The sequence below is a fragment of the Protopterus annectens genome, chromosome 2.part2 (genome assembly GCF_019279795.1).
Source record: "Protopterus annectens isolate FY-2018-M chromosome 2.part2, PAN1.0, whole genome shotgun sequence".
In the NCBI taxonomy this organism is placed as follows: domain Eukaryota; kingdom Metazoa; phylum Chordata; order Ceratodontiformes; family Protopteridae; genus Protopterus; species Protopterus annectens.
This window is the reverse complement of record NC_056730.1, coordinates 890,174,721-890,200,016: the sequence shown is the minus strand read 5'-3', so window position 1 is coordinate 890,200,016 and position 25,296 is coordinate 890,174,721. Positions and strand designations below refer to the sequence as shown.

The 25,296-nt window shown below is 43.2% G+C and overlaps 1 protein-coding gene across 1 annotated transcript in view; it reads left to right on the top strand.

Moving 5' to 3' along the window:
- Positions 1 to 25,296, top strand: part of REEP5 (receptor accessory protein 5) — a 515,414-nt gene that overhangs the window by 333,291 nt on the left and 156,827 nt on the right. The window contains exon 3 of the mRNA XM_044064207.1: positions 18,570 to 18,708. Coding sequence (XP_043920142.1) covers positions 18,570 to 18,708 — 139 coding nt within the window. The remainder of the gene's footprint in view (positions 1 to 18,569; positions 18,709 to 25,296) is intronic.

Genomic DNA, 25,296 nt, shown 5'->3' with positions numbered 1-25,296 from the left:
CCCTGAAACTATTTCTCTGGGACCCAAAGGGATTAAGGCCTCATCAGCAAAAAAAATAGTTCCCTCTGACAGAGATTCCAGAGCATTAGACAGATGGGGAAAGAAGGTATATACGTCTGCCACTTTGGCAATGAGAGCTTTGAATTGCCAGTTTCACATGCTAAAACATCAGCAATGTTTAATGTCTCAGTTGAAACAAAAGATGCTTCCAGATTCAGATCCTCCTAACTTAAAAGAAATGCAGGATTTATTGCATGCAGCTAAACAAGTGGGAAAACATACTTTGCAATGTGGGTTTGATTCCTTAGAGGCCTCCTGTAGAGCAGCAGTTACAGGCTCTGTCATTAGAAGGCATGCTTGGTTTAAAGAACATACGTTGCCAGATCATGTTAAGGTCAAACTATTGGATGCACCTGTGCAGCGGGATGTGCTGTTTGGAGTTAAGGCAGAGGAGGTATTAAAGAAGATGGAGGATAAGGCAAAATCTATGCAAACGGTGAAAGATTTCTTACAGGTTCAGCCTCCTTGTTTTAGCAAAAATTGGCCAACAAAGACTTGGTCCTTTTCAGTCACAGATAGACCTCAAAGGGGCAGATACAGACGTCCAAGAGGTAGAGGTCAGACACAAGGCCCTTACAGGCCTCGACAATAGGGCACACCAGGCCAAAAAGAAGGGGAAGACAGGCCTCAACCTTATAAAAAATAGCCTCAATGACTTTCCACTGAAGCTGCCAAACCGCTCTCTCTTGGCAGCCCCCTTAGGAGGAAAACTGGCACTTTTCTATCACAACTGGCATTGCATCACTAAAGACAAATGGGTTCTCAACATTGTGTCTCAAGGTTACAGGTTCCATTTTCATACCCTGCCAAGGCTAAAAGGAATGCCAAATCTGCCATCAAATCAATGGGCAGAGGCTCAAAAACAAATTACAGCACTCATGGACATGAGAGCTATACAAAAGGTACCACCACAGGAACAAGGACAAGGATTTTACTCAAGACTCTTTCTGGTTCCCAGAAAGGACAAAGCCTGGAGACCCATTCTGGACCTTTCTACACTAAACACTTACCTGGATGTTCCGAAATTCAAGATGTTGACACTACAGCAGCTTCTTCCCATGCTGGGCAAGAAAGCTTGGCTCATGACTTTGGACCTCAAAGAGGCATACCTGCATGTCCCTATCAAACAAAACTGCAGAAGATACCTCAGATTTCTTGCTGGTTAAATGCACTATCAATTCTCTGCACTGCCCTTTGGCTTATCTACTGCGCCCAGGGTCTTCACAAAGTGCATGGCACCAGTAATTGCATTTTGCAGGCAAAAAGGAATTCAAATTTATCCATACCTGGATGATTGCCTGATTCAAGCAGAGAGCAAGGAAATTCTACTAAAGCATCTGGCGTACGTAAAAAAGTTAAGTTGCCTGGGGTACACAGTAAACGAAAATAAATCAAAACTAGTGCCCTCACAACAGATAATATTCCTGGGTGCCAGCTTGAACACAATGGCCCAGATGGCTTATCTCACGCCAGACAAGCAAGGACAACTGACTCAATATTTTCAATTAATGGCAACAAAGACCCAACTCCCTGCAAGAAAAATTCTGCAGGCCTTGGGCTACATGGCATCATGCATACTACTAATTCCATATGCCAGACTGCATATGAGGAAATTACAATGGTACCTAAAGAGCGTATTGTCTCAACACTGTGAAAGTTTGGAAACAGTTATACCACTAATTCCTTGCCTACAACAGGACTTTCGATGGTGGGCACAAGCTTGTCACCTCAACAAGGGACAGCCTTTCACTCAACCCACAGCCAGGCAGACACTGACAACAGATGCATCGGATTACGCCTGGGGAGCACACATGGCAGGAAAATGTATCCAGGGTGAGTGGCCCACAGAGCAAAGACATCTCCACATCAATCAAAAAGAGATGCTAGCTGTACAAAATGCTATTATAGCTTTCAATGACCTATTGCATCCAGGACAATTGCTACTAAAGACAGACACCACCACAGTTATGTGGTACATAAACAAGCAAGGGGGCACATACTCCTACCCCCTCTGCAGACCAGCCATGACCTTGTGGAACACAGCTCTCGACTACCAAGTTCATCTGCAAGCACAATACCTGCCAGAAGAGAAAAACACACTGGCATATGACCTAAGCAGAAACATTATAGACCCACACGAATGGGAGCTGAACCCACAAATATTCAGAATGATAACACAATAATAGTGGAGCCCGGACATAGATCTGTTTACTTCCCCAAAGAACTGCCAATTACAGAAATTCTGCACAAGGAGCTACCATCCACAAGCATGGCAAGTGAATGCCCTCTCATTCAGTGGGAAAAAACTACAAGTATACGCTTTCCCACCTTTACCTCTCCTTCCAAAGGTACTCATAAAAGCCAGGCAGGAAGAGCCAAAAATGATCCTGATTGCACCACACTGGCCACGCCAGCACTGGTACCCAATCTTAAAGAACTTGGCACAAGAGCCACCCTGGATTTTGCATCAAATCCCACAGTTGCTGACACAACACAACAATCAGATACTTCACAGCCAGCTAAAGACCTTAAGTCTAGCTGCATGGAAAATTCCTTAGTCAAGCAAGCAATGCCTCTCTCCAAAGCTGTTATGGATGTCATTCTGGAGGCCAGAAGGCTTAGCACTAGGAAAGCGTACTCGGATAAATGGAAGAGATTCTGTGCCTGGAACCAAGCGCACAACCTTGACCCTCTTGTCCCAAACATTCCTCAGATACTACAATACTTAACTGAGATGCTGGACAAGGGCCTCTCTTTTTCATCCATCAAGATCCACGCCTCCGCTATCTCTGCTCATTACAACACGGATCCACCAATTTTCTCTAATCCTTTGCTCAGACAATACCTCAGAGAGGCTAAAAACATAAGACCGCCCCGTAGAGCACCTACACCAACTTGGGACCTCAACTTTGTTTTGGAAAAATTAACTTTACCTCCTTTTGAGCCAGCTAACACAGCAGAATTAAAATACATCTCTTGGAAAACTGCTTTGCTACTGGCAGTAACATCAGCACAAAGAGTTTCAGAATTACAGGCACTAATGGCAGTGGAACCTTTCCTCATCTTCCACCAGGACAGGGTGTCTTTAAGAACTAACCCTACGTTTATGCCAAAGGTGGTATGAAGTGTGGCTCTAAACCAAACTATTCACTTGCCAACTTTTTATCCAAAACCACAGAACAAAGGGGAGAGACTACTACATTCTTTGGACCTTCACAGACAGTTACGCTTCTACTTGGACAAAACCAAAGCTTTCAGAAAATCTGAGAAATTATTGGTAGCATACTCTGCAGGAGCACAGGAAAAAGCCATTTCAAAACAGACTATTTCAAAATGGATAGGACACCGTATACGTTTCTGCTATACCCACCATGGGAAACCTGTACCTAGCAGCATTAGGTCTCACTCCACCAGGGCAACAGCCACTTCAACTGCCTACTTCAGAGGAGTACCTACCAAGGATAGTTTGGAAGCAGCAACATGGAGTTCTGTGCATACCTTCACCAAACATTACCATTTGCCTTTATACTCCAAATCCAGAGCTGGCTTCGCCACTGCTGTACTGCAGGGCCTTATAGCCACTACTAATGCCTTATAGATCCAGCCTCCCTACCTCAGCTTTGGGATTCCACCCAAGTGTAATGACTGCAGCAGTGTAACACGATGAACATAGTACAGTTTTGTACCTACCATAAATGTAGATGTTAGAGTGTAAACACTGCTGCAGTCCAAGTTACCCTCCCTTCTTCCCCTCTTACTTTCTGAAACTTACCTAGGGCATCTACCCTTTATTACCTATGGGGAGTATTTGCTGGTAATTAAAAATGGTTGTTTGCTTTTCTTTTGTATTTTTTACTAGCAATTTGAATTGCCTACCTATTTGGTGGCACCTGACATCTGGGGCAAGAAAAACTGAAGAAAATGGCGTCTGCTGCATCTTATATACCCCTGTCACACTGACGTCAGGGAGGAGGCGACAGCAACCGACGCCGGACCAAGACTTTGGAACTTTGGAACTCTGGCCGACTGCGGGACCGCCTGATGGCAGAATAACCCAAGTGTAATGGCTGCAGCAGTGTTTACACTCGAACATCTACATTTATGGTAGGTACAAAACTGTACTTTTTGGCTAAGTAGGTTTTGGGTTATGCATTTATTTATTTTTTTGTTATCCCCCATGCTTCATTAACTCACCACTGCCCTGTAAATGACTGGCTCAGAGTTGTATAGTAGGTAAATGCAGACTGATGGAATCAACCCCAGGACAGCAGGCTGAAGAATGATGGAATCAACCCCAGGACAGCAGGCTGAAGAATGATGGAATCAACCCCAGGACAGCAGGCTGAAGAATGATGGAATCAACCCCAGGACAGCAGGCTGAAGAATGATGGAATCAACCCCAGGACAGCAGGCTGAAGAATGATGGAATCAACCCCAGGAATGCAGGCTGATGCTCATTAGCAGCTGTTGCTCTAAACTATCGTACAGCTGGCATTAAACTGACAGTGATATTGCATTTTAGGTGGTTATCAATAACGGAAGTCATTTGTCTCCTTGGTACTTGACATGACGTAGCAGATCTTGTGAGCAGAACAAAATCAGATTGTTTTTTGTGGTCTTTAATGTGGTTGCGGTATCATTCAAAGATCACAAGTTCAGCATTTTTATCCTAACTTTGTGCTGTTGTGTTCTGTATTTTCTTAGTGTGCAGCAGATTATTAGCCCTGCATTTTCTTCCCATTACCTGTCCAGGCACAGCAAATTCTATAGCGCCAGAATGGACAGGGCAAGGAGGTCCTCATATCTCCTTTCTAGTCTTAACATCTGTGGTTCTGTGAGACAAAATACTTAAACTCTAGAATCTCCTCCCTCATGTTGTTTGTCAGAACACATATCTTAAATCATGGATTGTCTTCTGTCTGTGTTTCTGTACCTGGCTGTTGAATTGGTTACACATATCTTAAATCATGGATTGTCTTCTGGCTGTGTTTCTGTACCTGGCTGTTGAATTGGTTACACATATCTTAAATCACGGATTGTCTTCTGGCTGTTGAATTGGTAGAATTATAGAACTGGAGTTTCAAAATAGGCTGGATAGATCGTGCAGTGTGCAAGGTGTCACTGAGGAAGACTAACTTTGCTAAGTGGTACAAGTTTTCAGTTTAGCTTACCAAAATCAGAAGTATTTGAAGGCTTGGAAGTTGTTTGGATCAGACACAAGTAAAATATGACAGGAGACTGATGCAGTAGCTGGATTGATTAAGATGGGATAATTTCAAGTTAAGTAAAATCAAGTATAAAATAAGAGTGCCAAATCTGAAATCCTTGGGTGATATTCAGTCAACATCATGTAATCTGAAACATGATGTAGATGATGTCTGTGCAGTGGTGCAAATGCTGAAACTGGAAGAAAAACGAGCATTACAGAGGTTTCTGGGAAGGATGGTGTATTTTTACAGCTTGTAACTAGTATGCCTGAGATTAACAGTGCTTTCTAAAAACCTGTTGGATCAAGGTGTAGTCTAAGACTAGAGTTTTGAAGAAGAAAAGATTTATGAAAGTCTTAAGAAACTAGTTGCAGATGCTCAAACATTAAATTGGTGTGATGTGATTAAACAAATCGTGTTGCAGGAAGATGCCAGTCCTACAAGAAAGCAGACAGGTTGCCTTTGAATAAGGGTATTTACCAGTGCATGAATGAGATATACTCTTAAAAAGAACTTGTGGTAAAGAAGTTCAAGTAGAAACAGACAGCAAACCGTGACCGAGTTACTGGTGGATCCTCCTCTGAAGTGGGAGAAATTGCAAGGCAAAGCCAGTTGATCTGTCTTGGAGAGAGGGTATGTTTCCCAGGACTTGCTGTCTGTCTGCACTTCCAAGTGAAGAATAGAGAAGGATCAAGCATCTGCTTACAATGGGATGGTAATGCTGGGGTAGGTTCACCTGGGGAAGCAGATGATACTTCCTTCCACTGACTAACTGCAGACTCAAATCTTAGGACCTCATGACAATGCACATGAAAAATGATTCAGTAAACCACCCCTCTGAACGCTACCTGTATGGTGTCCATGCCATAGTTTTGCTCTCGCCTCATAAAATGGAATTAGTGAGTGTTGGTAGCCACAGTAGTGCTTGTTGGTCAGCAGACAGGAGCAAAAAATAACTAAAAATGTTTACTGATGTCTAAACCAGCCAACGCAAAGTAAAGGAAATGTTGGGAAATCTCAGCACAGTAGTATTACTATAGAAGAAGCTGCAGAAAACTTCCAAATTTATGAGCTGGAGATAAAGTAGAAATATAAAAGTCATGGAAAAGTTAGCGGCCTAAACCTGAAATAGTTTGTAAAACAGATGAACCTAGGTCTTTTGTTGTCTATAGGAAACATGGAAAGCTACATGGGAGTAACTGCAGACAGCAGTGTAAGGCAAATATATATGAAAGTTGAAATTCAGGAAAGAACAACCAAATGTGTCATAACTAATCCTTTCACAAGAAAGTAGGCCGTGGTAACTGTGACTGTTAAAAGTTGCAGAGAGAAAAGGTCCTCTGTTTGTGTTTGCAAGTAAAGCTATAGTGCAGCAAGGACTGTTCCAAAAGCAAGGTCAGATAGTACAAATAATCTTGCTAAATTCTGCATATATGGAAGGCTTTTGAATAAAAAAAAAAAAAAAAACAGATAAAAATTGAATACTGTAGGGAGTTAGTGTTTGTGGTGTAAGTATGTGCTAGCATTATTTTGATGTAAAGCCCATGACGTGCGTTTTAGCATTGAGTTAATAGCTGTAAATATCAGTGTAGTGCAGTGCATGTTACCTCAGACTGTTTAATAAATAAAACTGTAAAAATTGGGGTGTAAATGTAGAGTACATATCCCTTTGAATGCTGATGATGTAGCATCTGGCAAGTGTATGTTTCGTGGTTCTTTCCTGGCTAGTTCACAGATGTATAGACTTTGTGGTGCGTAGAAGGCATTTGCAGTGACTTTCTTACATTGCCATTCAGACACCACATTGATAAACATAAGAATGTGTATAAACTTCTAAGAAATGGGAGGAGCAGCTCTAGCTATGAAAGCATTATTTTCCCCATTGTACTGCCCTTGGAAGATGAATCTGTGCCTATTTATTAATGGTTGGATGCTTGTTTATTTATTTGCTTATTTATTCCTCTCCCTACAGGAGACAGCTGCCAGCAGCTCTTCCCCTTGTTCATTGGGCCTACTTGCTCACCTTAGCCTCTCCTAGGCTGAACCAGCCCCATGTCTGGGGCCAGTGAGGAGATGGAGGATGCTGGTTCAGATCATACTGCTGCCGGGGAGTTTCCTGTAACCCATTCCCACTCCACAGCGGTCTTGCAATCTTGCAGTTGCTGCCTACAGGAGGTGCATGCTCATCCTCCTGCCCCAGTGGTATACTTCTTGCAGTACAGAGCTCACCAGGCTCTTGATGCTGTTGTAATGAGCCTCCCCCCCCCCCTTGGTGGGTGAGCCACAGTCGGCCACTCACTCCAATCCTCCCCTGTCCAGTATCGCTAGTATCTATGAATGCATTGAATACTTTTTATCCATTTTTAATATTGTGTGTTGCTTTGTGTGGTTATATTGGGCTGTTTATATTTTTTATATTCTTTTGTTAGAGCATACATGCTGGCTGACAGGCCCCCACTGTGACTGTGTGCCTTTGTTACCTGTCTCTAGGATGAGTGCTATTCACAGTGTGGCCACCATTAAGGCAGCCATGAGGAATTTTCCATGTTCTGGCCATAACCCTTCCCTTATTGGCTTATATGACCATTTGCAAACATGAAGGCATGTTATGGCTTCTTTTGTATTTGTTCTCATTTTTGCACACATTATATTAAGGCTGCCATGCAGGTGTAGCTTGGCAGAGAACATAAGTTCTTGATTCATAAAGTGCATGCTGGGAACCTCTCTTTCCAGAAGGTGCCAGCTTTGCAATAGACTGGACTGCTTTCTTCTCCCACAAGATAGACGAGTCAGAGGTTGTGGCTTCTCCTACCCTTCTTTATTGTCTTTTTCACAATTTAGGTCTGTGGTCAATCCTGGGTTGTGGTGGTCACAGAGCTTGTGCTTCTGCACAATGGAACCAGCTTTATCTAAACTGTGTAGTGTTTTTAAGTATGTGATTAATGCTCTGTGTTACATCAGGAGCTTCTCTCACTGGATATATTTGAAAGTGGACACCACCCATCCAGGCGGACCCTATTAACAAAATGTGGTAAGCAGTCAATTAAGAATTGGCCAGGTAATCATCAGACTAGTGTAGATATCACAGACGTGATGGATTAGCTTAACCTTTGTACAGAGAAGCAGGGAATATGTGGGGGATGAATAGTGATAACAGGATCATTCTGCAGGCAGTTTATTGGATAGGCAAAAAAAAGTACATTTTTGGCAGACTGTTTAAGTAGGCCATTGACATGGACCCATGAATGGCAGCCATCTCAGTGTGCACTGTGTCCTTTTACCTGTTTAAGGTATACCTCTGATATAATGCTTTCTCTACGCATGCCCTGATGTACAACAGGCTTTATGCAGTCCATCACAGTATTGCAGTAGCTCTAGGAACCTGTCTTTTTTTTCCTATCAAAGTTTGTCATCTTTATCTGACTCTATTTATAAGCTGCCATCTTCTTACAGGAAGAAAAACAAACAAAAAACACTGGTACGTACCTTGGCTGTGTATGGGCAGCTCAATGTGTGTGCACAAAAGTATAAGAAATTCTACCAGCTATTTCTTGCTTTAATGTGGGGAAGGGGGATCAACAAGGCCTAGATATGACCAAGTTGACTTGCACTGTATTACACTTTGTTATGGTAAATGCCATATTGATGAGTGCTATCAGAGCGCAGTGTGGTAGACTTGATTCCTGCTGTATATTTAAGAATTGCCTTCATCCACACACTTAGTAAATTATGCTGACCAGAAGCAAGCCAGGTATTGATAGGTGTGTACTATGGACATTAAAGCGAGTCCCCATCTGCCTGAGTTGGTAGTATCTTAGGTGGATGTAAAAGTGTCATGGCACCTATTGAATAGAGTCAGGACAGTTTCCCATGCCCTGGCCAAATCTCCACTAGTAGTATAAAATATAAAAAAACACCTCATGTCTTCCCTGAAAAAGGATACTAGCCTAGTGGAACTAAACTTTAGTGAACAAAGGATAGATAAATAAAGTAAATGTCCCTGTTATTTATCACCCTGGACTGGATTTGCCTTGTAAAACCGCTGCAGTAAGCATTCTCCCTAAAGAAATATTCTAAAACGATGTGCGGTAACTGCAATTCTTCAAGAGACTAGTACTATTGCAGCAGTGAGGTCAAGCCCTCACAATCCCTAGTTTGGATTTGGAGAGTTTAGAGATTCTTCTTTATAGCCCACATGCTCTAAATTGTGTTTAGTTATTTTGCATTTATATTGTCACAGTTGCCTATTACTGCGCATAGATTAACTGTCAAGTTTGAAGTTTCTTACTTCAGTTGCTGAAGGTGGCACAGGGTAATACCGATTTGTAGTGGTTCAGGAGCGGTAATGTGAGACTGATGTTCTGTCCACGCAGGGAAGCTGTAACTGGTTGAGCAGTGACACTTGCCAGTGACCTAAAGCCTGGTTGTTGTAATACTGCTCCAGAAGGCGGTCTGTCATAGAGCTTTTGTTGTGGTGAGAACCTTACAGAAAGAACTGTGTTATCTTCCTGGATGTTCGTAGCAGTTTCTCATATGTTTACCCATTTGTGCCCAGGAGAAGTTGTGGTTGTTTTAACATAACTGCAGATCACACTGAATATTTTTCAGCATCCAGATTTGCCTTTTCACTCTCCCTGATGATTGCTTGTCATCTCATTTTTGTTTCTCTGAGACTGAGAGGCCACAATCCAGTCTATGCTTTAACAGAAGGTGAGCACTGTGCTGTGCTGTGTAGATATTGAGTTTAGTGGTTCTAGTGTGAAGACATGCCATGCATGAAGTACGGTCCTACAGCATTTTGCTTTCAGCCAGCATTTTGTTGACCAGTTTTGGAGCCTTAGAAAAATAACCAAAGCTTTCAGTTCAAATGTTGAAGGCCATCCAAGAAGGCAGAAATTACTGCAATATTTTCAGACTTTATTACTTGCATGTAACACGAGGTAGATGTTTGGGGGGTTTGTTTGCTTACTTTTACTTATTGTATATATATTCCTGGATTTTTTGTGTCTTAGATTCTTATTCAGAATAATGTTAATACTCCTCTTGTCATCAGGATACTCTGTTCAGAGTGTGAAGGATATAGAAGGTTGCCTTCCTCACAGACTGTTATTCATCCTCTTCTTCAGAATTGTCTTCCATTTCTGTGCATCACCAGTGATGGTGATGGTGGCAATAGGTTCTTGGGTGAAGGGTAAAGGCGCACCTCTGTTTAGCTGTTTACACCTGACATACATGGTCATTTTTGTGTTGTTTTTGACTGTAATTGTTGAATAATGATGGACATACACACCCCATACACTCCTGAGATCATGCTTATCTTTTGGCTGTTATTGGGCATCAGCAGCTCCAATCTTCAATTGTTAGTAGCCTGTCAGTACCACTGCCGAATTTTCCACTGCCTGAGAAGCGAGTAAGCCAGTAACTGCTCTATCTGAGGGAATTTTCATTTGTTCCTCAACCAATGGGTCTCGGATCTGACCTCTAATCTGGCTTGGCCACTTCACTAGATCCACAGCTCCAGCTCTCAAGATCCTCCGTTACCCATACAGCTCACCAACCTAACGTACCTCAGATCTGATTTGCTGCCATATTGCTTGGACATGGATCCCCTTCTCTCAAGCTTTAGAGTAAGGTCTTCTCAATATTCTACAGTTGCAAGTTGTTTTATTCATATTAAGTTATATACCTGTATCTTTTTTCACTCTCCTCCCTTGTTCCTGTAAGTTTTTTGAGTTCTGTCCATCAGGCTATACTCTTTTTTTCCTACCTGTTGCTGTTGGGTACTCCTTAAGTGCCACCGCTGTTAATTTATCGTTCCTTTCTATTAATTTCTTTCTTTCTACCCTTGACAGGGTATTTATAGTTACCATTGTTGGTGTTTATCCTTTTAATTTTCTCCAAATAAAATAAAAAAAAAATAAATAAAAAAACAACAATCTTTATTCCTTTCTTCTTCCTTAAAGGCTGATAAACCTACTGGATTAAAAAAATGCATCTCCTGTAGCCATAAGATTCCTAATTCCGATGCCCACAGGAAATGTATGTACTGTCTTGAGTGTGACCCATTTAGGCACAGACTGCTCTTTGTGCTGGCTTTAATTCTAGGGACCTTAGTGACAGGAAAAATAAGCTGGTCCTTAAAGGTCTTTCATCTTCCTCTTCCTTTTTGGCGACTGAGGCACAACCCTCCTTTAAGAAGTATGAAAAGGGGAAGATTGATTCTACCCCCAAGGATAAAGACTCTTAAGAAAATGTCTCTGGACTGCTGTACTACATCAGCTCCATTCTCCAGGCCGCCTGTCAAGATTTCCAAAAACTAGGATCTGACACCTTCAGATCTGACTTCATTGAAGTCGAAGATCTGACAGATTGGATTGCTGTGGTTTTCACCAGAGCCAATCTTCCCTTGGCTTCACTATCCTTTTCTTCAGGAGATACCCAGAAGGCATTCTATGCCACCATCAACCCACTCTTCCCTTAGGACCTCCAGGAGTTTGTCTGAAGCAGAAGTGGGTAGGATGATGAGGAAGTTGCTCAGGGCTCAGATCCAGATGGGGGTGATCGCAGCTCCGTCTGCTATCGGAACCATGAGTCTGCTCTCCTCTGAACCAGTAGTTGTATCTCCTTCTCTGATCTGACCCTCATTTCTGAAGCCCTTGGATCCAAGAACCCTAAGGATGTCCCCACTGGATCTGAAAACATTTGGATCTTCAACAGTGTCCTTGAGTCACCTGGCTGTGATGTTGTTAGAGTGGTAGGACTCTCTGAGACGAAGTGCTGGTGCCACTCCAAGAGGTTGGAGTTGACTCCGAAGTTTTCAAAGCCATCGCAGCCCCTAGGGGCATTATCACTGAACAGCTTGGGTCCAACTCCTCCTTCAAGGGAGTGGAGTTCTGAGGGAGTTCAGAGTTTGTCTGAGCAGGGATCTTTGGCTCCAACACTGTGTACTTCTGTTTCTCCTAGACTTGTCCACCTTTGATGTTGGTTTGAGGGCTTTTTGTCTACCTAAAGAGAGAACACCTTTGTTCCCCTTGGATTCTGCTGGTATTCCACCATTGGGTTTGAGTACTGATTCTCTCACATCTGTTCCGTCAGGACAACCTACATGATTGAGCCTCCAGACAGTCCTTAGGGACTCCCCAGCTACTTCCAATACCTCATCAGACCATCCCACTGTTGAGGTCCCTAAGAAGAGGACATGTAAGAGGCGACACCTCGATTCCCATTAGGAATCTCTCATGAATGACACTGGTTTTGATGAAGGGGCAGGGTCCCCCAGATCTCCACCTGAGGATTTTTCCTTTGGAGAAATACCAGTAATTTTAAAACAAAAAGGTGAATAGTCTTCCCAGGAGGAGTTGGTGTTTCTGGAGGCCGTCTGGTCTGACTCAGCTATATCTTGGGTGACCCTTCTTGCTAATGAGCTAATAGATCTGATCTCATGCCACTCGTGGAAAGAACTGAATAGTGTAGAGCCAATCCCTGAGTGGTGTGGTAAACTTTTAGAACCTGCCCCCACCCAAAAAGAAAAGGCACACTGAAGTAAAGGGGTCTCATTAGATGAGATGATTTTAGCAGCAGCCACCAAGAAAGAGCTCCCAGGGTAGAGCGCATCTGTCCATCCCCCTAACAGGGAGTCTAGGGCCTTGAATGGATTTGGGAAGCACGTCTATACCTCAGCAAATTTTGCCCTTAGGTTGTTAAATTTCTTGGCACAGTTTACCAGATTGCAGAGAGATTTGATAAAGGAGCTCCCCAAATCTCTTTTTGGGTCCATGTCCTTGCAGGATCAGAATAGGCTTTGTTCACAGCTGTCCATCTTTCAGTCCATATCTAATTTGTCCATAAGATTGATTTCTCATGCTGCAGAGAGCACCTCAAGGGTGGTGGGTTTGGGCATAGTCATTAGAACACATGATTGGATGCAGATGTGCAACTTTTCAGAGACTTCAAATCTTCGTGCATCTGTGCCCTGTTTGATGGATCTTCTCTTTTCATCCCAAAAGTAAAAGAAACACTCTCCAAAAGTGAGCAGAAGGGAGAGACCTTGTCTGCCATTAGGATCCGTTTCTTTATCCCTCAAAGACCCTTTACTTGGAATCATTGAGAAGGTAGAAAAATGTGGTTTTGTATATCCCAAGGTCCTTTTCAAGACTTACAAGGAGATGGTTCCCCCAAAGGCAGAGGGGGGACTCTAATGGAAGATGCCACCATCGGTGCAGAGGTGCCCCACAAAACTAGGGTTTCAGGGATTCCTTCTTGATAAACCCTACCAGCTCTCTTAAAGGGTTGCCTGACTGTTTTTCTCTTCAGGCAGTTGGGGGGGGGGTATTTACCTATGCACCTAGAAGCCTGGGCGTCCATCACAAATAGATTCTTGAGTGCAGAGGATCATATCTAGAGGCTATTGCACAACATTTTCTGGTATTCCCCGAATAAAACTGAGGACTGTCTCCACTGTTCCACCCAATCAGAGGGTCATGGAAGCTCTAGAAATAAGAAAGTTGCTAGAAAGAGTGATCCAAAAAGTCCCTCCAGACCAGATAAGATCTGGATCTGGAATTTATTCAAGGTTCTTTTTAGTACCAAAGAAAATGGGACTTTGAGACGCATTCTGGATCTCAGCAAGCTAAATCGATATGTAAGGTGCCCAAAATTCTGGATGGTCACAGTTCAGTACATTCTACCACTGTTAAGTAAGGACAGTTGGATGTGCTCTGAAAATCTAGCATATCAAAATGAACAGGCACTCCAGAAGATATTTGTGCTTCTGGCTGGGAGACGGTTGCTACCAATTCAGAGCACTGCCCTTTGGTCTTACCACAGCTCCCAGGGTGTTAACCAAATGCATGGCAGTGGTAGCAGCTTGTCTAAGACTGCTAGGATTCCAGGTGTTTCTGTATGTAGACGACTGGCTCGGACCAGGCATCTGCTTCTACAAGAAAGGGACTATTTGCTCCAGTTGTGTCACCATTTATGCATCACAGTCAACTGCAACAAATCACATCTCATTCCTACATAGAACCTGGAATTCATAGGTTCTCATCGAAACACAGTCAATCAGATTGTGACTCTACCTTCAACAAAAGTCCAAACCTCAGACCGCAGGTGAAAGAAGTGATCTCACACTTGTCCCCATCAGCATGACTGGTTTTACAGGCCTTAGGATAGATGGTAGCACCAATAACTCTAGTTCCATTAGCCAGATGTCATATGCAAATTCTACAGTGGACGCTGTCAGTTCAGTGGTCTTTTCTTCAACTGCCCTTATGCACCCCAGTCAGGATCACACATATTTGCAAGGAGCATCTGTTGTGGTGGATCTGTTTGAATGAAATTTCCCAGGGTCATCCTTTCATTTCCCAGTCCTTTCCTCTCCCAGTGGCTGCAGTGACCACCGACGTCTTCCATCTGTGGTGGGAGTGGGGGCATTTCTTGGGAAGGACAGTCCAAGGCAAGTGATCCCCTCAAGAGACCAACTTGCATATCAACATCCTGGAGATGAGACCTGTCCTTTTAGCTTTACAAGTATTCCAAGATTCAGACAATCTGTCATTGGTCTAGTACTTCAGCAAACATGAGGGAACCAGGTTCTATTCTCTTTTACACATGGCAGTGAGTGTGTGGCAGTGGGTGGTCTCTTCCAGATGTTTTCTCATTGTAATGCATATACTGGGGAAATCCAGCATGCTTACAGACAGAGTAAGCAGGTCCAATCTAATGCTTCCTGAGTGGTCTCTCAGTGTCAAAATGCAGGAAAGAATTTTTCAACAGTGGGGCCAGCCATGTAGTGATCTTTTTGCCCCCCCCCCCCAACAACAAATGCAACAGGTTATTTGCCCTGACCCCTCCTCCGAGGCAGTCACTGACATGTACTCTAGTCCACAGCTGGCTCCCCAGTTTCCTTTATGCTTATCCCCCATTACCTCTACTTCCCAAGTTTTTGCAGAAAGCCTACCAGTTAAAGAGCTCAGTAATCCTCATTGCACCCTTTTGGCCTCGTCAAATTTGTTTTCCCTTTCTGTGGCCTCATCGTTTATATCCACCGTGGATACTGGACCCCAGTCCAGATCTCCTGTCTCACCCTATGGAGGTAGTTCATCCAGACATATCCGGTCTCAAGCAGACTGCATGGTTTCTCCAATTCCGATGATGGCTCGATAGCCCAGGCTCTATTCCCTGGTTCAACATATCCTTTTGTCCTCTCAGAAGGCTTCCACTAGAAGGGTTTACAGAAGTAAATAGAACAGATTTTCGATTTGGGCCCTACAAAGAGATTTGTACTCCTTCTGTGGTCCTAGATTTTACTTCTGTGGTCCTAGATTTTAGCACCCGTCTTCTAAGAGGGGCTAGTTTTTCAATCAAAGTCCATTTGGCTGCTGTATCTAATTTTCATTCTGATGAAAACTATGCTTCTTTGGGTTTTTCTAAATTGTATAAAACTTTTCAGAAAGGCACATTTTTTACTTATGCTTGCAGTCAAAGATCCTGTTCCTCCTTGGGACCTCCCTGTTTAACTTCAGAGTTTGACTCAAAGTCCTTTAGAACTGTCCATGAAATCAAACCTCATTTGATTTTTGTCCTGTAAGACCATTTTCTTAGTTACCATTAGATCAGCTAGACGGGTATCTGAACTTTCTCCCAAGCCTTAATATCTGGTCTTTCATAAGGACAGGGTGTCTTTATGTACTAATCCATCATTTTTACCTAAGGTCGCTTCTGAGTCTAACATTAATCAGGTCATCAACCTCCCATTTTTCTTCCCAAAGTTTTCCAATAAGAGTGAATATATGCTGCATTTCTTTAGATGTACACACACTACTTCGAATTTATCTTCATCAAACTAAAGATTTCAGAAAATCTGACCAATTGTTTGTCTCCTTTTCCAGTAACAGCTTAGGCACGGCAGTTTCCAAAGTGACTTTAGCCAATTGGTTAATGGTTGCTTATCCTTTGTGTATAAACAGGGAGGTGTGTCTTTGCTTAAGCCACCAAGAGCACATTCAACGAGTTCTGCGGCAACCTCTTCAACCTTTTGGTCAAAAACTTCGATAAATGACATCTCTGCAGCTGCCACTTGGTCCAGTGCTCAAACTTTATTGTTCGTTACAAGCTGGATTTGATTTCTAGGAACAGAGCTGCCTTTGGCTCTGTACTCCGAAATATCCTTCCATGAGGACCACTCAAAGTTCATTTAGTTGAGGACTCTGTCCCATCAGTTGAGGAACAAATAAAAATGACAACATCAGTTACAAAAGTTATGTACTCAACAGAACGATGGATCTGTGTTGTCCATTTTCATTTTTTCTCAATTCCCCACCCTCCTAACCCCCCTTCCCTTTCTTCCTGTACAACACCTTAGGAATTTTTCTTGGAAACTCTTCATTCCTTGTTTGAGCTTCAGTTTTATCTCTGCTGTTTCTTTTCTATGTATTTCAAATAGAATAAACTATTGTTTATGGGGGCAGCAAACTCTATCTGAGGTCTGTTAGGTTGGTGGGCATTATGGGTGAGGGAGGAGCTCGAGAGTTGGATCTGTGAATATAGTGCAGAGGCTGAGCCAGATTCGAGGTCAGATCCAAGACCCATCAGTTGAGGAAGAATGAAAATGGACAACACAGATCCTATGTTATGGTGAGTACATAACTTTTATTTCTTGCCACATCAGTCCTATGATTGACAGTAGCACATTCCCACACTTGGGTTGGTGACAGTACAAATGAATGGCTTATTTCTACACCAGAAGAGCAACTAAAGAGGTGTACAAAGTCCATTAGCTGTGCAGCGTACCAAATGAAGTTCTGTGAGCCAGACGACCCAAGTACTACTTGTGGCTCAGATATTTGAAGAACAGTTACAGAATGAGCAGCTTACACCGACTTGGTTATCCTGAAAGGAGGAAACTGTGTCTCAGTTGGTTGACCAGATTGCTCTTGTGCATGTCGAGGCTTATATGACAGTTGCTGTAGGACCAGGGGACATGGGCATGGTGATAGAAGCCAGTGACAGTAGTCCTTGCAGGCTTGTGTGTAGGAGCAAGCACAGGAGAAAAATCATTCTAGAGCCAGTACAGGGGAAAAATCATTCTATGCAGCCCAACTCATAAGCAAATGTTCGGCATCTAGGTCCAAGGAAGTTGTAGTACCACTCTTTTCAGCCATTATCAGACCCGTCATAGAGTACAGTGCCCCCTTTATCATGTACCTAACCAGGCACTTGAAACAGTTGGAATGCTCTCAAAAGTTCTCACCTGAAGAAGCTAGTGCATGTGTACACTGTCCTGCATAGATCTCCATAAGGCCCTCACAGTTCATTGAAAAGTGATCTATGTCTGTCATATAAAGTATCCTCAGATCCGGCTCTGGTTGATCTCTTGCACATCTGCAAAACAAACAGCACAAGGAACACTAGATCCAAGTATTTGAACTTTGCCTGCGACATAAATAGACCGCACTGGAGAGACAGATATGTGTCTCAAAGGATCCCCACACTATGGACTGAGCACCCCATTCATCTGAAGTATGTTCATCCCTGACCCTATTCAAACAAAACCTTGATCATTGGATAGGAAATCACAAATTTACCCATGGTCTGGCCACGGATGGACAGAGGTAGACAGTAAGTAAATTAATCGCCACCTCCCATATCCCCTGCATAACCCTTAGCTACTTCCTTACCAACATATTCCACCATATAGGCGTCCAAGATACTCTGACAAAACTGGGATGCATTGCACGGCTAGGCTTATAAAGACCCTGGTGTTCATTAGCCTAGTATAAACCTATGTAAAAATAGGGTATGGAAAGCCCCTGTAATGAAGTAGGTGTTGATACCAGCCACTAGGAGTTTGCGTTAGAGACCTAACCATTAACCCCCTGATGAATTCCTGTGTATTGCCTGTCCAAGGTGGGAGAGCTAATGGTTAGTAGGCAACAGGGAAAAAAACAATAAAAAGAAAAGTGTAAAGTATGTGAAATGGAAGAAAATGGATCCTTGAGCTAAACTGAAATTAGAGTTGTACTGTAGTCTGAATCATTTTTCTGAGTTTTACTTGGTGTGACTAGGAGTGTTCTATTTAACTTCTGTGTAAAATGGAGTAAAGACTGAAAAAAAAATCAGTTGCTAGCTATATCTGAAAGAAGGTATTATAAGTGAAACCATGACGCAGTTTCTTGGCAGTATTTCAGGATCATTACATGAGTCATTGTAATCTTAAGTAGGCAAAAGTATGCTGTGTTACTGAAAAGCAGTGGGAAGCCATTTGCTAAACGTGTTTTGCTTATGACTTTTTTTTTTTTCTAGAATCAAGGCTATTGAGAGCACAGACAAAGATGATGACACAAAGTGGCTTATCTACTGGGTGGTGTATGGCCTTTTCAGCGTTGCAGAATTCTTTGCTGATATTTTTCTGTCCTGGTTCCCATTCTATTACATGATCAAGGTAACGTGCATTCAGTAAAGTCTAATGCACTGTTTTTCTTGGGAAATTTATGGTCTTGTACAAAAAGAATTGTCAGTTTGCACTTCTGTTGGCAAATAATTGCTTAGTGTGGTTATCTTAAGTTTTTAATCTCTTCACTTTGTTTTACTTGTGCATATGCATCACTGTTTTAGGTATACTCTTGTACTTAATTCTTTTCCTGAGTTTTGTGTTTGTTTACAAGTTAAGCTGTTGTGATTTACTGTGATATTTTTGGCCCAGGCCATTACCGGAATGTGTTCTAGGATAAGTCCACTGCCCTGGTGAAGAGCATTAAGGCATTATACTCTATGATTGAGAGGGCCAAAGTTTAAATAGTGGCTAGGGACTTGGAAGAGGAGGATAGGAATGAGTGGCCAACACTGACCTGCCCATTTTGGTGGAGTTGGGGGTTCAGTCCGCTGATCATGACCATGCAAGCAGAGTTTTTCAAGGTGCTAAAAGTGACCAAGAGTATGTGTGTGTTCAGCCACCCAAGCTGGGGACAGACATTTTCATTAGCATGTGGATGGCAGCACATGTGCAAAGGAAGGGTATAGGAAGCCCACAGTGATGCAGGTGCTAATGTTTGCCACTAGGGGCAGGGTTACAGAATAACTAGAATCCCATCATTGCCAGGATGCCAACAAGAGCACAAATTACCTTCATGGCTACCTGGATTAGCAACTTCTTCCGACCATTTTGACCTTTGTACTGGGGGGATACCAAGTATGAGGGAAAGAGTGAGCTGAAGACCAATTAGGGGAGGGACTGACTGTCGAAAAATGCAGAGACGAAAAGCATCCAGAATAAAGCTATCGGCCAGCAGGTCAGTCAGTAAGTCAGTCACTCTGTTAGTCAGGCCTTCCTGGGAGTGGGGGTCCAGTCTGTTAAAACAAAGCTATCAGTAGGTTTGAACACTACATTTTGAAATTTGAATTTTGGATTCAGTATGTGATGGGACTTGTTCATGATTCTGTATTTGAGGGGATGAAACACACATTCAGTTGTAAGTGATGCATTTTTTTTCTTTAACCAGTGCCCTGTAAGGAAATTGTGACTTACTTCAGTAGATCTTTAAGATACAGAGTGAGTGCATGTTAGAGTTGTATTATGCAAGATATTTCAGCATTACAAAAAAGCATTGCTACGGTACTGGAACTGTGCCAGCTTTGTGACTAAACTGATCAGTTACATGGATGGCAAAAAAGCTGAAATCAGTAGAGTACATTTGTGCTCCCTACAGAAATTACAAGGCCTGTACTTGTCAGTCCCACACCTTTGAAAAAGAAAGCTTTAATGTTACAGAATCACAGTGAATATTAAAACTCACTATAGTTTACAGGTGGAAGTTCACCCCCTGCACCTCCCTCATCCCTGCTACTTTACTTAAAGATTGCTGTATTTCAGAGTAAAGGGAATACTCTGTCCTGCTGCAGGCTTGAACTTGGTATATTATGCCATTTTACTCATCTAGTGGCACAGTTCTGAGGATGACCATTTCAGTCTTCATAATTTCAGCAGGAACTCCTGCAGCAGTATGTTGCAAATTGATTCCTGAAACATCTAAGAGCATACCACAAGATATTGGGTTTCCCATGTAGTCCAGTGGGAAAGATTCTTGGCTTTCACCCAGGCAGCCTAAATTCAACTCTGGGTAAAGAAGTGGGCCACTCATCTGTCAGTTAATGCAGAAGATTAAAGCTATGTGCAGTTAACAATATGCTTCATATGGTATAGGGTTTGCTTCTTTCTGCCTTCCTTTACCTACTTTGGGACCTTGAGTAAGTCACAGACATTGTTCTGGGGCTGTTGGGAAATAGAACTAGGCTCCTCAGTGGTCTCCTAGACTGCATACCTGTTAACTACACATGTACCTGCAGTGTGCCCTCCCTAATACAGGCAGTATTTCTAAAACTGGTTAGACATAAGCAGCTTTTCTTTGCCCGTATAAGCTCAATACGTTTGATATCCTAGATGGTTAACATTAACCAGATTTATCTTGATGTTCTTCGTGTTTCACTGTTGCAGTCATCACATTTGGGTTATCTGCTTGCAGTAGCCCTCAGTCGGCCTGATTATCAGAGTCTTGGGTCCTGCGACAGTTGCTGTCTTATCTTCCGTGACGTCAGGTAGTCCGGGGTGTAAAGCATGCAGCAGACGCCATTACATCAGTCTTTCTTGCCGTGCACTGCCCAAAGCAGAAGCAGTTCGCAAGTGCCGGTTGGCAGACTCCTGAGATTTTCATTTCAAGTTTCAGAACCGAAGTCTTCAACTAAAGCTAAGTACCCCATTGGGGAAGCTTTTTCTTGCTCTAAACCGATGTCAGTAAAAGTCAATAATTGTATTTCATGTGGAAAGCAAATACCTCACAAAGATTTTCATTCGTACTGTATTCCTTGCCTAGGCCCTGACCACGACGTACCTCGCTGTCGGTTTTGTGCCTTATTTAAGCAACAAACTAGTCGTCTGTATATTTACGCTTCTAAATATTTTGGTACTCTGTTCAGTTATCCAGGTGTGTCTTCGGTAAGCCACCCGACTACAGACATAATGAAAAAAATGCAAAAGACAGAGGCCGCCTAGGTCCAAAGCTGCCGACAACGCTTCTCCTAAGCCAGTCACCAGTTTGCTTGTACTCAGTGAGGTGCTTTCGCAGCCCCTGATACCCGCTACTTCAGATTCACAGGCCTCTACTGAGACCCACTCGGAGTCCGGTATGCTGCGAGATGCTTCAGCTGTGGACCCTGTGGATGTCTCTACCTTGGATGGGTCCAGAGCCGCTGTGCATGTACCGGCTTCTGAGGGTGTATTCAGGCCCTACTGACTTGCATATTAAGCCAACACCATCTTCTTCTTCAAGGCCTAAAACTCGAACTATGCCTAGAAAACCGACGCCCAGACTGCATGGTCAGGCCTCTATGCCTAAAAAACAGATAAGAATGGCTGAAGACCTTATTACTTTAATCAGGGGAAGCCAACCTTCCCCCTCTAAGAGACCCAAGACTGAATTTGCTTGTGATACTTCTGACCAGGATTCTGAAATTTCTGTTTCCTCTGAAGACCTGGATTTACCCTTATCTACCTATGAGGATTCTGATGCGGAGGACTCTTCCCTCTGCTTCCCCCCCAGACGATTTCTCTTTTGGTGAAACCCTGCATGCTCTTAGGGAGCACTTTCGCTGGGAAAGCCACAATTACTCTGATTCTAAAAAGCTTAGGGATTTCTTACGTCTGCCCTAGCACAGGCCTTTAGCTATCCCTCCTGTACCAGACATTGTTGATGCATTTTCTGAATCTAGCTTGGCCCCTGACTCTTTACCTCCTGCTCCCAGAAAACCTGATAGATGTTACAGGGTTCCTGACTCTCACAAGTTCCTTTTTAAAAATCCTACTGTGGATCCTGAGACCATTTCACAGGGACCCAAAGGCATCAAGTTTACTACTGCCAACAATCCTACCCCCTCTGATAGAGACTCCAGGGCGCAGGGTAGATGTCGTAAGAAAGTATACACTTCTGCAGCTTTGGCCATTAGGGCCTTAAACTGCCAGTTTCATATGTTAAAGTATCAGCAGCATATCAGTGGATTGCTTAAACAGAAAATGGTGTTGATTCCTGACTGTGCTGAAAATAAGGATTTACAGGATTTAATGCATTCTGCTGAACAGGTTGGAAAGCATACTTTGCAATGTGGTTTTGATTCACTAGAGGCATCTTGCAGGGCTGCTGTCACTGGGTCTGTATGGCATGCTTGGCTTAAGGAGCAATCTTTGCCAGATCAAGTTAAAGCTAAATTGCTGGATGCGCCCTTAAATCAGGACCACCTGTTTGGCAACAAAGCAGAAGAAGTTCTTAAAAAGATGGAGGAAAAAGCTAAATCTATGCAAACTGTTAAAGATTTCCTGCAAGTACAACCTCCAAGATTTAGTAGGCATTGGCCCTTTAAGAACTGGTCTTTTCCTGCCTCTTCAGGCCTTCTCAATCCAAACCAAGAACCAGTAGAACACCCAGGCTTCAGTCCCAGGGTATGCACAGGATTAAACAGTGGGGGGGGGGGGGCTCCCACTTCAAAATCAGGGAGTAGTAAGACTCCACCCTATGGTAAACTGTCTCAATGACTTTACTTTAAAATTTCCAAGCACTTCTCAACTGACTGCTCCTTTAGGGGGAAAGATTGCTCTGCAGGCAAAAAACTGGGAACTCATTACCCAGAACAAATGGGTTTTAAATATAGTTTCCCAAGGATACAGATTTCACTTCCACACGTTACCAACCCCAAATGGTTGGCCAGATCTCCCCCCAAATCAGTGGGCAGAGGCTCAAAAGCAAGTACTCTCTCTCTCTCTCTTAAGCATAAAGGCTATTCAAACTGTACCAGAAGAGGAAAAGGGACAAGGTTTCTGCTCAGTACTTTTCCTGGTACCCAGAAAAGACAACTCATGGCATCCTATCCTGGACCTTTCTATATTAAACACCTTTTTGGTGATTCCAAAATTCAAGATGCTAACTGTTTACCAGTTACTTCCTAAGCTAGGCAAAGATGCCTGGTTGGCAACACTGGATTTAAAGGAAGCCTACCTGCACATCCCAATCAGGGAATCTTGCAGAAGAGACCTACATTTCAAAACAAGCTACATGCACTATCAGTTCTCTGCACTGCCCTTTGGCTTATCTACTGCACCCTGGGTATTCACAAAGGGCCTAGCTCCAGTCATTGCATTTTGCAGGCAAAGAAATATTCAAATATACCTATACCTGGACGATTGTCTAATTCAGGCAGAAAGCCAGGACATACTTTTGAATCATCTGGCATTTATACAAAAGGTACTAACTTGTCTGGGGTACACCATAAACGAAACAAAATCACATTTGGTACCCTGTCAACAAATTATATTCCTAGGAGCAAGCTTGAATACAACTTCCCAGATGGCTTTCCTCACGCCAGAGAAACAAATTAATTTGACAACTTACTTCAAACTAATGGCCACAAAAACCCTGCTGTCTGCAAGACAAATATTGCACGCCTTGGGGTTCATGGCTTCCTGCATTCTACTAATTCCATATGCAAGACTGCATATGAGGAAACTACAATGGTATCTAAAAAGCCTATGGTGTCAACATTCTCAGGATCTAGAAGCAATGATCCCCATCATACCTTGCCTACAGTTAGAGTTCCTGTGGTGGGCAGAGGCCTGCCACCAAAACAAGAGACTACCATTCACTCTACCCCCTGCCGCCCAAACGCTAACAGATGCATCAGAGTATGCATGGGGGGGCTCACCTGGCAGGGAAGTGCATTCAGGGCAAATGGAACCCAAGTCAAATGCACCTGCATATCAATCAAAAAGAAATGTTAGCTGTACAGAATGCTCTGACAGTGTTCAAGTACCACATTCTTCCAGGACAATTAATGGTAAGGACGGACAACACCACTGTTATGTGGTACATAAGCAGGGGGGTACCCATTCTTACCCCCTCTGCAGACTAGCCATGGCTCTGTGGAACACAGTCTTGAGCTACCACGTGCATCTACAGGCTCAATTCCTGCCAGGAAGACTAAATACACTGGCAGACGAACTTAGCAGAAATCTCATGGACCCACACGAGTGGAAACTTGAACTTAAGATTTTGAAAATGTTGATAAACAAATGGGGGAGCCCAGATATAGACCTGTTTGCCCCCCCCCCCCCCAGAACTGCCAATTGGACAAATTCTGCACAAGGACTCCCCACAAACAAGCTTGGAAAAGTGGATGCTCTGTCGTTCAGCTGGAAAAATCTGTCACTTTACGCCTTTCCTTCTCTGCCTCTCCTCTCCAAAGTACTACTAAAGATCAAACATGGCAAACCAAGGACAATACTGATTGCATCAGACTGGCCACGCCAATACTGGTACCCCCTCTTGCGCAGTTTGCCACTGCTGGCTCCATGGCACCTGCCTCAGGACCCCAACCCTGCTGACTCACAGCAGAAGAGCCAGATTCTGCACCCTCAACTTCAAACCCTGACCCTTGCAGCCTGGTTAATTACCTAATCTCTCCATTACCATTCCTCAGTAAACAAGTATTGGATGTCATTTTAGAGGCAAGGAGGCCTAGTACTAGAAAATCTTATGCTGAAAAATGGAAAAGATTCTGTGCCTGGAACCAAACTCAAGGGAAAACACAGCAGCACCCAATTTACCTCAGATTCTTCAATACTTAACTTAGATGGTTCACAAGGGCCATTCTTTTTCCTCCATCAAAATTCACGCCTCAGCCATTTCAGCTCAATACAACACAGAACCACTCCTCTTCTCTCATCCACTGCTCAAGCAGTTCCTCAGAGGGGCCAAAAGACCACCCAAGAGAGCCCCAACTCCAGCCTGGGACCTTACCTTTGTATTGGAAAAACTCACTCTTCCTCCTTTTGAGCCCGCTGCAAGTGCAGAGTTAAAATGTATTTCTTGGAAAACAGCCTTCCTTTTAGCAATTACTTCAGCAAGAAGGGTATCTGAACTTCAGGTCCTTATGGTAGTATGGTAGTGGAGCCTTTCATCATCTTTCATGTGGACAGGATGTCCCTCAGGAC